At 40.4% G+C, this 14,552-nt stretch overlaps 1 protein-coding gene across 4 annotated transcripts in view; it reads right to left on the reverse strand.

The window, feature by feature from the left end:
* Window positions 1–14,552, reverse strand: part of Stk3 (serine/threonine kinase 3) — a 224,827-nt gene that overhangs the window by 191,038 nt on the left and 19,237 nt on the right. For 3 of the 4 annotated variants that reach the window (XM_085679124.2, XM_085679123.2, XM_085679122.2), the window contains exon 2: window positions 1,586–1,666. In XM_085679124.2, coding sequence (XP_085535250.1) covers window positions 1,586–1,666 — 81 coding nt within the window. Of the gene's footprint in view, window positions 1–111; window positions 133–1,585; window positions 1,667–14,552 lie in introns of those variants that run through there. The other variant, XM_085679125.2, reaches the window with a different exon arrangement.

The raw sequence follows: 14,552 nt of genomic DNA on the forward strand, positions 1-14,552 counted from the left end.
AAATTACAAACGTAAAAGTTAGCATGTAAAAAGAAAATGAGTTGCTATTTTCTTATGGGAAGGTGGAGCAAGCAGTGGAGGAGAGGGAAGGAGGCAAGTAGACTAACTTACGGTTTGTCAATTCAACTGCAGCTTAAGGAGATAGAAAGGGAAATTATAAGCATGAAAATTAAGTTAAGAACAGTCCGCGCCCAAGTCTCAGGTTAAGAGAAAAAGCTCAGTCAAGCAAAAGTCCCAGGAAGACTTTCACTGTGAACCTCTTTTTTCTTTTGAGACAGGACCTCATGCAGCCCAGGATGGCCTTAGACATACTGTACAGCCAGAGTGGGGTTTCAGATGGGCGCCACAACACTCAGCTACTGTGAACCACTTAACACTTAATCTCTACTTCAGCTCTTGAAAGTCTGTCAACTAAATATTCAGTACTGTACAGAACAGACACATGAAGAAAGAAGTCCTCTGTAATTTAATTATCAGCTCCAAACCAAGGTTTAAAGCTACTGAGTTCTAAAAGAACGCCAGGTACTATGACAGGGTTTTATAAGCATCATCAAGTTTTTTCTCTCTCAATTATGAGAAAAAAATATAATTCACATCACTGAAAGATGAGGATACAGACTCATAACTAACAGGTCCACACTTCATCTTCTGACTCCAGAGACCACAGTCTTCTCATTTCATTGCTTCCTCAGAAAAGAACAAGACATAGAGTGTTCCCCGTGTTTCCTATTATAAACACGCAATAATCACTCTCAAATTTACAATGTTTAAAATAAGAGACATTGTCACAAGCAGTCAAGTAGATGCTTAACCAAATGAATTGATAATAGATCCTGCTGCTTAGGCTCTCAGAAGCAACTTTATACAGTATGATAACAGTCACACTTGGGGGAAAAGGCGGCTGTATCTTTCCTCAAAAGCTAGGGTAGGGCTCAATGCTACATCATTAAGATGAATTATGCAACCCTGTCCCTCCTTTCCAAGGATGGCTAGGGTCTACATAACAGAAATCGAGAGCTCTATTTCCCTGACCACCCTCCTAAGCGGATTCCAGTTAAGACTTTCTCAAAACGGCCACAAAGCCTGAGTGCAAGAAAACACAAGATTTGAGGGGATCACCAGGCGGTAGTGGCACACGCCTTTAATCCCAGCACTGGGGAGGCAGAGGCAGGTGGATCTTTGTGAGCTTGAGGCCAGCCTGGTCTACAAGAGTTAGTTCCAGAACAGGCTCCAAAGCTACGAAGAAACCTTGTCACAAGCAATTATGTGTGTGTGTATACACACACACACACACACAGAGAGAGAGAGAGAGAGAGAGAGAGAGAGAGAGAGAGAGAGAGAGAGAGAGGGGGGGGGGGGGAGGGGAGGGGAGGGGAGGGGAGGGGGGAGGAGGGAGGAAGAGGGAGAGAGAGATTACTTCTCTAAAAGGCAGTGTTACCATATCTATCATAATCTGATCTTTAAAACTTGACATTAATTGTCAAATTGAACTGGTATAAGTAGTACTCAGCTCCAGCAAACATACTCCAGCTGATGAGGCGATGCTGTTGTTATCTAACAGACACTTTCCTATTTTTGTACTCACCCTTCTCCAAGCTTCTCCAACACATCAAACACTTCTTCAGGCTGCTTAGTCAAACTGTCTTCACTCAGCTTTTTTAGCTTACTGATAAAATGTAAAAAGAAAAGAAAAGAAAGAAAATACTTTCCTCAGAAGCTTTTACAAAAAAAGTAATAAGCAATATAATCAGGTGTTCAAAATCAAATAATATGAAAGCTAAAAAGCAAACAGTCTCCATCCAAGTGGTGTTCCTCATGAGCCTAGGCAACACACACTGATACAAACCTCTTCCATTAGTTTCTGTGAGATGGACATCAAATATGAATATATGTTCATTCCCTCATCTCCATCATACCAGAGAGCACTTCATACATGCTCTGTTTCATGTATGCTCTTGGGTCCTCTATTGCTTTCACCAAAGAATATAAGATCGTGAATCACTTAATAAAGGAGGTAGATTTCAATAAATATTTTAAGCAACTTCATAATAGTAAGAACATTGTGGCATGTACTCCAAAGCAATGTGGTATAGCCTATTACATAGGTAGTATGTAACAATTTCTACTATATTCGTGATAAATACAATACAGGAAAATTAGGTAATCATAAAACATGATAGAAGACATACATGGTTTACATCTTTGCACTACACATTTTTATAAGTAGGAATATACTCATAAATAAGTATTAGAACTACAGTCCAGTTAATACATAAGGGAAGAGCATAGTCATTCATTATTATGGCCAAGTAGCATACACTTTACACAAAAGCATTTGCTATACTTTTATAGAACTGGAGCACACTGGCTTGTTCACACCAGCACTACCAAAAGCTTGATGTGTTTGTACTCAAAGAACACAGTGGCTATGCTATAACTAAATGACAGAAAATTTTCAGCTCCATTATAATCTTATGGATCCAGTGTTGTGCATAAATCATCATTGACCAAAACATTATTATGCAGCATATTGCCCTTATATGCATGTATCTATTTGTAACATGATGGAAGCTGGCTTGTTCGGATTTATGTCCTGCCCGGCCCCCCAGCTGTTTAGTCCCAATAAAAATCACACAGAGATCTCTATAAGTTATAAAGCTGATTGGCCCATTAGGTCAGGCTACTTATTAGCTAACTCTCACATCTTGATTAACCCATTATTCTGATCTATTTTAGCCATGTGGCTCAGTACCTTTTTCAGTGGGGCAGCTCACATCCTGCTGCTTTGGTGATCTGGGCAGGAGTGGGAGGAATCAACTTCCTCCTCCCAGAATTCTCCTGCTCTCCTTGCATCATTTCCACTTTCTGTCTGGTTTTTGCACCTACACCTCCTGCCTGGCCAATCAGTGTTTTATTTAAAACATGATTGACAAAATACAGACAATCTCCCGCACCACTTACCCCAACAAGCAGGCCCCATCATTCTACATCTATTACTATAAATATAATCAATTCAAATATGACTAAGATAAGATTACTATATGACTAAAATTGTTATAATATGTATACTTTATGTTATCCAAATATATGCATACGTGCAAAGATCTCCTTATCACTATACTTACATAAGAACCAAAATATAGAATTCTGCCTACTACTGTTTTGCTAAATGAATAGAGTGTCAAGTTGCCTTCTAAATATCTTAGATTACTGCAAGTCTTAGCCTTCCTCAGAGAACTTCTCTTTGCAGTGGACAGTGATTAATAAAAAGACAATAGTTGTCTTAGTTTGGGTTTCTATTGCTGCAACAAAACACCATGACCAAAGACCAAGTTAGAGAGGAAAGGTTTATTAGGCTTACACTTCAGCATTGCTGTTCCTCACTTTAGGAAGTCAGGGCAGGAACTCAAAACAGGGTAGGATCCCAGAAGCAGATGAAGCCAAAGTCACGGAGGGAAGCTGCTCATTGGCTTGCTCCCTGTGGCTTGCTCAGCCCACCTTCTTGTAGAACCCAGGACCATCAGCCAAGGGATGGCATAACCCAACATAGACTAGGCCCTCAATTACTGATCACTAAGTGAGAAAATGTCTTACAGCTGTATCTCATAGAGGCATTTCCTGTTATGATTGGCTTATGTCAAGTTGACACACAAAACCAGCTGTCAACAGTCAAGTTCAGAAATAATGGGACTGTAGAGTGTTCAACCCTAAATGGAACAACATATATGTGTGCACGCGCGCGCGCACACACACACACACACACACACACACACACACACACACACGTGTGTGTGCAGGGAATCTCTCCAATCTCTCAGTAGACAGACGTGGGAAACGGAGCCAAAGGATGAGGGAGAGTGCTGTGGAACAATACGGGACCTTCTGACCTGACATGGCTGATGTAATGAGGAACTCACTACAGCTTTGGCTACCTGTACAAGATCAGTTAATCAACATTTCATCAGGAAAGTAAAAAGTGTTCCTAAGGTCCCTCCCTTCCCTGATGGTCTACTGATGGTCGCGGGGGCTGGGGGAAGGGGTATCACTTTCTTTCATGGGGTAGCCACAGCATGATAAGCTGTCCATGCTCCAGGGATCAACCTCCTATCCATGTTCATGAAGACAACCCTATTTAATGAGATGGACAAACAGACAAATATAAAGTAGAAAAAATAACTGTTGGTAAAAAGAAGGGCTTCAGTGGGAGGAGGGGGAAGTGACAGGGTAACGGGTGAAAAGAACTAAAACTCATTATATACATGTGTAAAACTGTCAAAGAATGAAAAGTAAAGTTTTAAAAAATAATTTTAAAAAACAAAGACAGAAGAGGAGGAGCTGCCTCCAAAGTAACTAAATGAAGGAGAACTGGGAATACGAGACACTGCACAACACAGAGGTGAGAAGACAGCTACAAAACACAGAAACAGAGGACTGTGTCCTGCTGTGGGAGTTCCTTCAGCTCCTTCAGCCAATCGCCGCTGAGTTACCAGCCCATTGGGGCGTGGTCTCTCCCTTTAAAAAAAGCAGCGGCTGTCCTCCACTCTCTTTTTGTCTTCCGGCTCCGTTTCTGGCCCCTGGACTCCTTTCCTGTTCGCGCGGAGGGGCTGTTGTCTGGGACGGTAATCTGTAAGTTTTTTCCCCTTTGAATAAATAACCATTCTATTAATCATAATTCCAAACTGGTGTGGGATTGTCTGTGACTTACGCCTTCATCTGGCGCCCCACGTTTGGTTGTAGAACCCCCCCTTCCCCCCCACTCAACTGCTTGCTACCAGCTCGGCTAGTCACGAGACCTCCCTCAGCTGCGGCCTGTGCCCTGTGTGTGGAGCCAGCAGTTCAGTTAAACCCCACGTCTCCCAAGCTCCACAGGCTCGGGACAGTCTCTGCCTGCCTGGTTTGCTCTTTTCTGAGTTGTTTTCAAATTTCCCTTGTAAGTGCGGCGCTTTAGTGGCGTGAATCAGAACGACTCGGTCACGTGGAGGCATACGCGGCTTCCGGGTTGCTCTTTTCTACCCCTGGATTCTGGGTTTCTGGTTCCGTGTATGGAATTGATTTAATTAAACTTTCTTTCTTGAGCAACTTATATTTCCTAGTTTTTAACAAATACTAAGGCAGACACTGAAACAGGACCTGTTTAAGTCACCTTTGCAGTGGTTCTAGTCGCAACTTGGCAACAGCGCCACCAACTAGACAAGAGGTAATATGGCAGTTTTTGTTTCCAACGCCAATTTTACTGTTTTCTTTATTAATACAATGGATTATGTCATGCAAGGTTTATATGACTATGGGAATATATTAATTTACTTGTTACTAGGTTTCAGTTTTCTTTTCAATATTTTATCATTAAGAAAGATACGATTTTTACGGACTAATATTGAACAACTAGTTGAAAGGATTAAAATTATTGAAAATCAGGGGTTATCTGAACAAGTGGATACTATGATAGACAAAATTGACTCCATGTCCAAGGGTACTAGGAAGTTACCTGAAAGGGTACAGGCTGTTGAATTTGACGTTCAGATGTTACCACAAAGTTTTGATAAGGTAACAGATAGAATGAACCTCCAGAATGGGAACCAAAAAACTGATACCTTAGTGAAATTACTAGAAACACGGGTAGGTCAGGAGATTCAGGATTTAAGGGATACAATGATAAAAAGATTAGAAATGATTGAAGAAACTATTGGAGCTGGTGAACAGAGTAAGAAGGCACAAGGACAGGATACAATGCCACCACCAGCTGTTAGAACTGGCTTACCCAGGGTCCTAACAACATACCCTGTAATTTATTCTGACAAAGGGTTAACTTCCAAAGGCTCAAAGGGAGTTAAAGAAGCTAGATGGACACCAATAGCAATGAATGATTTAAAAGAAATTAAGCAAGCTGTCGTTAACTTTGGCTTGCACTCTGCATTTGTTAAGGAAATGATAAGGACTTGGGCTTCTAATGTCAGAGCTACCCCCCATGATTTCTCTCAGCTAGTGTCTGCAGTTTTAGATGATGGGCCTTCCTTGATGTTTGGAATTTATTTCAGAGAAGAATCCAAACATATTGAACAGCAAGGAAGAGCAAAAGGTGTGGAGGTTTCCCAAGATCAAATTCTTGGTGTAGGAGCATATGCTGATCCACAGGTCCAAGCTCTTTATGATGAAGAAGTGCTGTCCTTATGTCACAAAGCAGCCTTGAATGCTTTGAATAGAATACAAGATCCAGCAAAAAGGGTCGAATCATATACCAGGGTTAGGCAGGGACAGAGAGAACCCTTTACTGACTTTGTGCAAAGATTAATTAAGGCTCTGGACATAGGGGTAACAGACCCAGAAGCTAGACGAATACTTCTTGAATCTCTAGCTTTTGAAAATGCAAATACTGAATGTAAAAAGATAATTGGGCCTTTAAGATCTAGATCAGCACCAATGGAAGAATGGATACAGCATACAATGAATGTTGAGATGTTTAGCTATAACGATGAATCCTGGGTAGGAGAAGCGATTTCCAAAGCTATGAGGAGACATCAAACTACCAGGTGTTTTAATTGTGGTAAATTAGGACATCTGAAAAGGGATTGCAGGCAAAGAAATCCTAGGAATAATATCTCCTCTGGGAATGACAAAAGTAGGAGATCTCAGCCTTCAGGTATATGCAGAAGATGCGGTAAAGGCCGACATTGGTCCAACGAATGCAGGTCAACAACAGACAGACAAGGCAACCCGATACCATCGGGAAACTCCTTGAGGGGCCTCTCGCAGGCCCCCAAGCCAAAAGTGGCCCAGTCATTCCCAGTTACAGTCGAAAATGTGTCTCACCAAGAAAATTAAAAACTCCAATGTCTGCCGTAAAAAGTAATACTGGTCTAAATGATGAATTACATGTGGAGAATGAGTCAAAAAATTCAGGAGGACAGAGTAAACGTATATTTTGGCAAACATATATTAACGATCAAAGACCAAAGCTAAGAGTCTGTATAAATGGCATTTTTATTGAAGGCTTATTAGACACAGGTGCGGATGTAAGTATAATTACTCCAGAATCCTGGCATCCGAATTGGCCTCTTCATGAGGTAGATGTTCAGTTCCTGGGAATTGGAACCCTATCTCGTGTAAAACAAAGCACAAGATGGGTGGAATGCATAGGGCCTGAAGGGCAAATAGGAAGATTAAGGCCATATATAGCAAATATTGCAATAAATTTATGGGGCCGTGACCTGCTACAGCAATGGAATACCCAGATTAACATTCCTGTAGTTCCAGGAACTCACAATTCTGGGAAGGATATAATGAGGTATTATGGAAAAAGGTCACCAGCCATTCAGGCTGTACAAGAACACACAGCCAATAGCAAACCTTTAGAGGTACCAACAGCCCTACCTTTAAAATGGCTAACTGAGAAGCCAATATGGATCAAGCAGTGGCCTCTAGCTGAAGATAAGTTACAGGCTTTGGAACAGCTGGTACAAGAGCAACTAGATGCTAACCATATTGAAGAATCAACCAGCCCTTGGAATTCTCCTGTGTTTGTTGTAAAAAAGAAATCTGGTAAATGGAGAATGGTGACAGATCTAAGAGCTGTCAACAAGGTAATTCAGCCTATGGGTCCGCTACAATCTGGAATTCCTTTGCCTTCTCTATTACCAAGAGGATGGCCTCTTATAGTTATTGATTTGAAAGATTGTTTTTTCACTATACCTTTGCAAAAAAAGGATAGAGAAAAATTTGCCTTCACAGTGCCTACTTATAATAATTCTCAGCCTACTAGGAGATATCAATGGACTGTCCTCCCACAGGGGATGCTCAATAGTCCCACATTGTGTCAATATTTTGTTAATAAGCCACTGGAAATAATTCGTAAGCAATTTCCCAAGTCCATAATTTATCATTACATGGATGACATTTTATTATCTGATTCAAATAAAGATATTTTGGAAAGTATGTTTGAAGAAGTAAAGAAAGTTTTGCCTAGGTGGGGATTACAAATTGCCCCTGAAAAGATTCAAAGAGGAGATTCTATTAATTACCTAGGCTACAGAATAGGGTTAGAGAAAATTCGAACACAAAAGGCACAAATTAGGAGAGACCGGTTACGGACTCTTAATGACTTCCAAAGATTGTTAGGAGATATTTCCAGTCTACGACCAGCTGTTGGGATAACACCTGATCTAATAGTTCATTTAAACAAAACCTTAGATGGTGATAAGGATTTGAATAGTCCCAGAAAATTGACAGTTGAAGCAGAAAAGGAACTGACAATGATTGAGGAAAAATTACAGGAGGCACATGTGGATAGGGTCAACCCGAATCTTAGTTCCATCCTAGTCATACTGCCTTCCAGAATTTCTCCTACAGGGATTTTAATGCAGAGGGAAGATATTATTTTAGAGTGGATATTTATACCTCATAAACCAAGTAAAAAATTAAAAACTTATGTAGAAAAGGTTTCAGAATTAATTATAAAAGGTAAACTGAGACTTCGTCAACTAGCAGGTATAGACCCAGCAGAAATTATAGTGCCTTTTACTACTGAGGAAATAAGAAAGTTATGGGAAGATAATGAACCATGGCAAAGAGCTTGTGCTAATTTTTTGGGAGAAATTAGCAGCAACTATCCCAAAAGTGATAGACTTAACCTCATAAAGAGAACTTCTTGGATTCTTCCTAGAATTGTACGTGATGCTCCAATAACTGGAGCTCGGACATTTTATACCGATGCAAATAAATCAGGGAAAGCAGGTTATAAATCGGAAGAATTGAGTAAGGTGGAACAAAGCCCTTATAATTCTGTCCAGAAGGCAGAATTATATGCCATTCTTATGGTGCTAAGGGATTTTAAAGAACCTCTTAATATAGTTACAGATTCACAATATGCAGAAAGAGTTATCTTGCATATTGAAACCGCTGAATTCATACCAGATGACACAGAGTTGACTTCATTGTTTATCGAGGTACAGGACATAATTAGGAATAGGCTTTGTCCAATGTACATAACACACATCCGGTCCCATACCGGTCTGCCTGGGCCTCTAGCACAAGGTAACGCTGAAATTGACCAATTATTGATTGGAAGCGTTCTGCAGGCCTCAGAATTTCATAAAAAACATCATGTCAATAGTAAAGGCTTAAAGAAAGAGTTTTCCATTACATGGCAACAAGCTAAGGACATTATAAAGAGATGTCCTACTTGTTCTTTCTATAATCAAACACCATTGCCTGCAGGGAGTAACCCAAAGGGTACTCAAAGGAATGAAATCTGGCAGATGGATGTGTTCCACTTTATGGAATTTGGTAAATTAAAATATGTACACCACACCATAGACACGTATTCAGGTTTTCAATGGGCAACTGCCCTGAGCTCAGAAAAGGCTGATTCGGTAATCACACATTTATTGGAAGTTATGGCCATCATGGGTATACCTGCACAAATAAAGACAGACAATGGTCCAGCATATGTATCTAAGAAAATGAAACGCTTCTTTGCTTATTATAATATAAAACACGTTACAGGTATACCAAATAATCCTACAGGTCAGGCAGTTATAGAAAGATCAAATCGTACTATAAAGGATATGCTAAACAAACAGAAAGGGACGAAAGATACCCCCAGAAATAGATTGCATAATGCTTTATTAACCTTGAATTTTCTTAATGCTAATGAGAAAGGAACAACAGCAGCAGAGAGGCATTGGATAATGGAAAAAACTTCTGAACTAAACCAACCTGTTTATTTCAAAGACGTGCTGACCTCTCAATGGAAGCCAGGAGATGTGCTACGTTGGGGAAGGGGTTTTGCTCTTGTTTCCACAGGAGAAGAAAAATTGTGGATACCATCAAAATTAATAAAGGTTCGATTTGAAGAGGAGAAACCTCTTGGAAAGGAGAAATGACAGCATCTACAATGATGATAACCATACAGGTGGTAAGAAAAGCATATAGAATGGGGGCAGGGTTCTGTTCTTATCTCCACAGGAAAACACTGATCTTTGAAAAGTTCAAGGGACCCTGGATATTTGAATACTGACAGATGGAAAATAACGGCCCAATAGGGACTATCAAGAAAACTGAATAGGTTCTGTAAGTACCATATACTAAATCATATTTCTAAATTTATAGAGCTGGTTTTAGAGTTGGACTCTGGCTCAGTCCCTCTCTAATTCCAAGCCTGTTGTTTAAAGAAAAACCCAGAGTTTCTGGAGTTTCTGTCTCATGTCAAGAGCCATGATATGGGACAGAAAGAAATATGAGTTTAGAAAACATCTTTACTTTTCTTCATATCTATCATACCTTCATTAAATATATCTATCATGTCTCTCATTGAATATAGGTATTCATGTATATGTCTATATAATTAATGTTTAAGTTTTCCACAATGAACAATGAGTTTTTCCTACAGTGACATTTGAAGTTTCCAGGAAGAAGATGGGGCCCCATAACAACAACTCCACCTGGTTGATATGACGTCATGATACTGATAGCGCTACTACAAGACCTGTTTTGGGTACCAGCTGCACAAGACGGTTCCAACGTGCTGAAATGGTGCACATCTTGTACAACATTCTGGCCAGACCTCCACAAAATACTCAGAGACTATTTGCAATTTTAAAAGACATTGATCTTGAAATTTAACCATCATTTTACTTTCACAGGATCCCCCAGAAAGAACGTCGCCCCCATGACAGCTGGAAGTAATTCTAGAGAATGACGTCCCCTCTCCCAATAAAGTTTGTCCTTGGGTTTAGGGACATCATTTAGGGGTTGGTTATAATTAGTATACGGTTGAGGGTTGGGGGAGGAATTTTATAAGCACAGGAATCTTAAAAAAAAAAAAAAAAAAAGGAGGGATAATTGGATTATGGGATAAATAGATTTGTATTTGTGAGTTATTGCTTTTAGACAAACATATTGGTATCGATTCTTATATATTGATACAAAGTTAAATTATGTTGACTATTTTATGCATGCATGCTTCATGCTTCTACCTCTGTTTAAAACATTTTTATGTATTTGTATATATATATTGTATTGATATATGTATATTTACCATATTGCATTGTACACTTCTACCTCTGATTAAGATACTTATATATTGTTTATGTATTGATATATATTTACCATATTGCAATGTATACTTGCACATTGTTTATATTTGGAGGTCTCATTGTCCTCATTTATTGCACATTTGTTTATTATCTCAGTCTTTAAGTTAGATAGATATTGAGAATTATATAGATCAACAGTCATCTAAGTTTGTCATTTATAATTAGACTAATCAGGTTCTTTAGATATATAGAGATTATATTCAGTATAGATAGATAATCTTCAACCTCTTCAAAGAGCTGTAGAAAATGGCCTTTAATCTAATTCAGAGTTCTATGGTAGGGAGACACAATCACTCCTGGCAACACTGATCTATGCCCGAGAGAATGTTGAGCACCAAAGACACTCCACCTGGAGCCTTTCTTCTTGGCAGAACTGGCCTTTGGGTAAAGAAATGCTCATACCTCAACTACTGATAGAGTTACAGAATATCCGTAAATGGATAAAACAAGACTGTCATATCCTGCCAAGACAGGGTAAGATAGTTTTGAAGTTTCTTGCCTTTGAAAATGGTATGTCAGTTACATCAGGCCTTAGCCAAAGTTGGTTGCTTCAACGCTGCAAATGTGACTTTGGGTGTTTGTCCAGGTAGCCAGTTGTCTCTGCGATTTGTTACATGTTCTGGAAGTTGTTTGATTGCACTTCCTAATTACTCAGATAACATTATTTCCCTTCTCAGATCTTCGATGGGATTGAAGATTATATAAATGTAGTTACTTTCCTTTCATGACTTGGCCAAGTTATTTGTTATACAAGACTTAAGCTAGTTAGAATAGGATATTTGTATTTATTGTATATAATTTCGTAGGTTTGTACTTATTGTATATAATTGCGTAGTAGGCTTAGAACTCTCTTACTTAAACAAAAGGGGGAGATGCTGTGGGAGTTCCTTCAGCTCCTTCAGCCAATCGCCGCTGAGTTACCAGCCCATTGGGGCGTGGTCTCTCCCTTTAAAAAAAGCAGCGGCTGTCCTCCACTCTCTTTTTGTCTTCCGGCTCCGTTTCCGGCCCCTGGACTCCTTTCCTGTTCGCGCGGAGGGGCTGTTGTCTGGGACGGTAATCTGTAAGTTTTTTCCCCTTTGAATAAATAACCATTCTATTAATCATAATTCCAAACTGGTGTGGGATTGTCTGTGACTTACGCCTTCAGTGTCCTCATGAAAGAAAGCATCTTCTGGGTGTGAGTACTAATGTTCAGTGCTGTGTTTGCTTTCTTAACAGTGCTGTTGGGAGCTGTAGATCCCTGGCCCCTTGACTTGCTCTGCCTGCAGCTGCTCTGAGCAGGAGACCTGCAGCTGAAAGATCCCGAGAGCTGGGCATGGCTAAGGATCCCTATATCAGCTTCCCCTGAGCACAACAAACTGAGCATTGGCATTCCTGTATCAAAGATGACCCACCTGTGTCTGCGTCTCTGTCTCTCTGTCTGTCTGTGTGTCTATGTGTTTTTAAGTCCCCAGTGTAGTTCCTGAGGCTCGCCTATGGTCTTCTGGTGACACGGGCGCTCAAGTTTTTACAGGACGTTCTGAGTTTTACAAGTGGAGGCCCTGCTGGGATCAGTAACTATGGATCCCTGAGAGATCACCCATAATTATATAGGAAAGAAGCATTCTTGGCACTCTTGTCTCATGGACGTCCCCGTGGCCCCATCTGTCTGTCTGTCTCTGTCTGTGTTTGTGTTTAAATTTTCAGCCTAGTTCATGTAGCGTGTAGCGAGTAGAGCGCAGGAAAAGAACTGGTGGAGTTTTACACAGTGCCCAGAATTTCATTATATCTTGCTGTATCTTACGTTTTGTTTTTCTCTCTCCTTATCTCACCCTACCTCAAGCCCCAGCAGCTCCAGCCCAGTTTCCCCACAGGGTAAGGAAAGTGGAAACCATCTACAGTGTAAGCCATGAGGACCTGTGAGGAGACAGCAGTCCTGGGTAAGGACAAGCAGTTCTCACAAGCCTCAGCTGAGCTGAAGACGCGGTACAGCTAGGGCTCCTGCGTATCTGCTCACACAGAAGAACTCTACTTCTGCAGCCACACACTCCAAGGGGCAATCAGCCAGGTTTCAGCCTGAGAGGGGTTTACTGTTTGGGACCCAGCTATTCGCCTGAGGGCACACTACCACAGTCTCTGACTGTCCAGTAAGATGGTCAAGGAGAGGAGAAAGGCCAGACATGGGCACGACACGCTGAGTAGCTCAGACAGCAAGAAGCCGGGGCAGTGAATAAGTACAGCGGGCAGTGGTTCCACTCTGTTCCAGAAGTGAACTCCATCGCCTGAGGACACCTGCAGACTCTCTCATATGACGAAATGTTATTTCAATACATATACATGTATATATAAAAGCTATATGTTATACTTGCACATATGTTTGAAAGTAAAAAGAATTAGAGCCATTATTTTATATTCTAACTTTTAGGTGATCTTAAAAGAGCAAACACGGTGAGCACCTCATCAGGCACTAAGCCACAGCACTACAATGTCCTGAGAGTGCCACTGAAACAAAAACAACCTAAAGTTCTAAGTCAAGTGAAACCAGCCCTCAAAACAGCAAAGGAAAACACCTCTCCCACCATAAGAGACTAGAATGGCCAGCATTCCCAGCCTGATTCCAGACTGATGGCAGAAGTTGAGGCGTTCTCAGACACCGGCTTCAATTTGCTTTATGAAGTCAAAAAGTGAATTATCTGTTGTGACTCTAGAAGTTAAATTTGACATTTATGCTACCTTAAATTTCCTTAATTTGACATCTAAGGATGTATGACCCCCTGAAGCAAGCAGAGTAGAGAATGCTTTAGAGAATTAATTGCATGACTGGAGAGCATCGCCGGCATTAGGAGACCACAAATGCAGGGCAACAGTCTCTGTCGGTGGGCACGTTCTCTCTGTTGCCCAGCAGCCTGAAAGGCCACAGAAGCAACTATAGAACTGGTCCAGATTGGAGCTGATCAGGCAGCTGCCACTGAAAAGACAGGTACTGAGACGACAGGTACTGAAAAAAGAAAGACTAAAAGTGTTGGCCTAGACGGGGTTAGAAATAGGAGTCTAGTACACAGAGAGGAAAATTGATAGATATTACAAACCAGAAAAATAATCCCACCCTACTTTCAAAAAGATTGATAATTGTGCATTGGAAATCAAAGGTACTTCCTGTCCTTCATGGCTAATCAGGAAAAAGTAACTCAAGATGAACCATGTACATAATGTTGTGAAGAAAACAGCATTGTTATATTAACAAATCTCTTTAATATTAAGCCAAAAAGAAATCTAACAACTCTGTAATTCCTAGGGAGTTAAAAAGTTTCTTTAAAAACAGGCCCAAAATTTGGCTCACTTTTAACAAACAGGTCATATGTCACTCGGATGAATACAGTAAGCAAAATATTTTCTCTAAGTCCACAACCTTATTTTCTCAATGTATAAAACTAAAATGTTACTAATTGAACTTAAGCAAAGACAAAGTCTCTGAGGTATTTG

This window comes from Myodes glareolus, chromosome 19 (genome assembly GCF_982192425.1).
Source record: "Myodes glareolus chromosome 19, mMyoGla1.1, whole genome shotgun sequence".
In the NCBI taxonomy this organism is placed as follows: Eukaryota; Metazoa; Chordata; class Mammalia; order Rodentia; family Cricetidae; genus Myodes; species Myodes glareolus.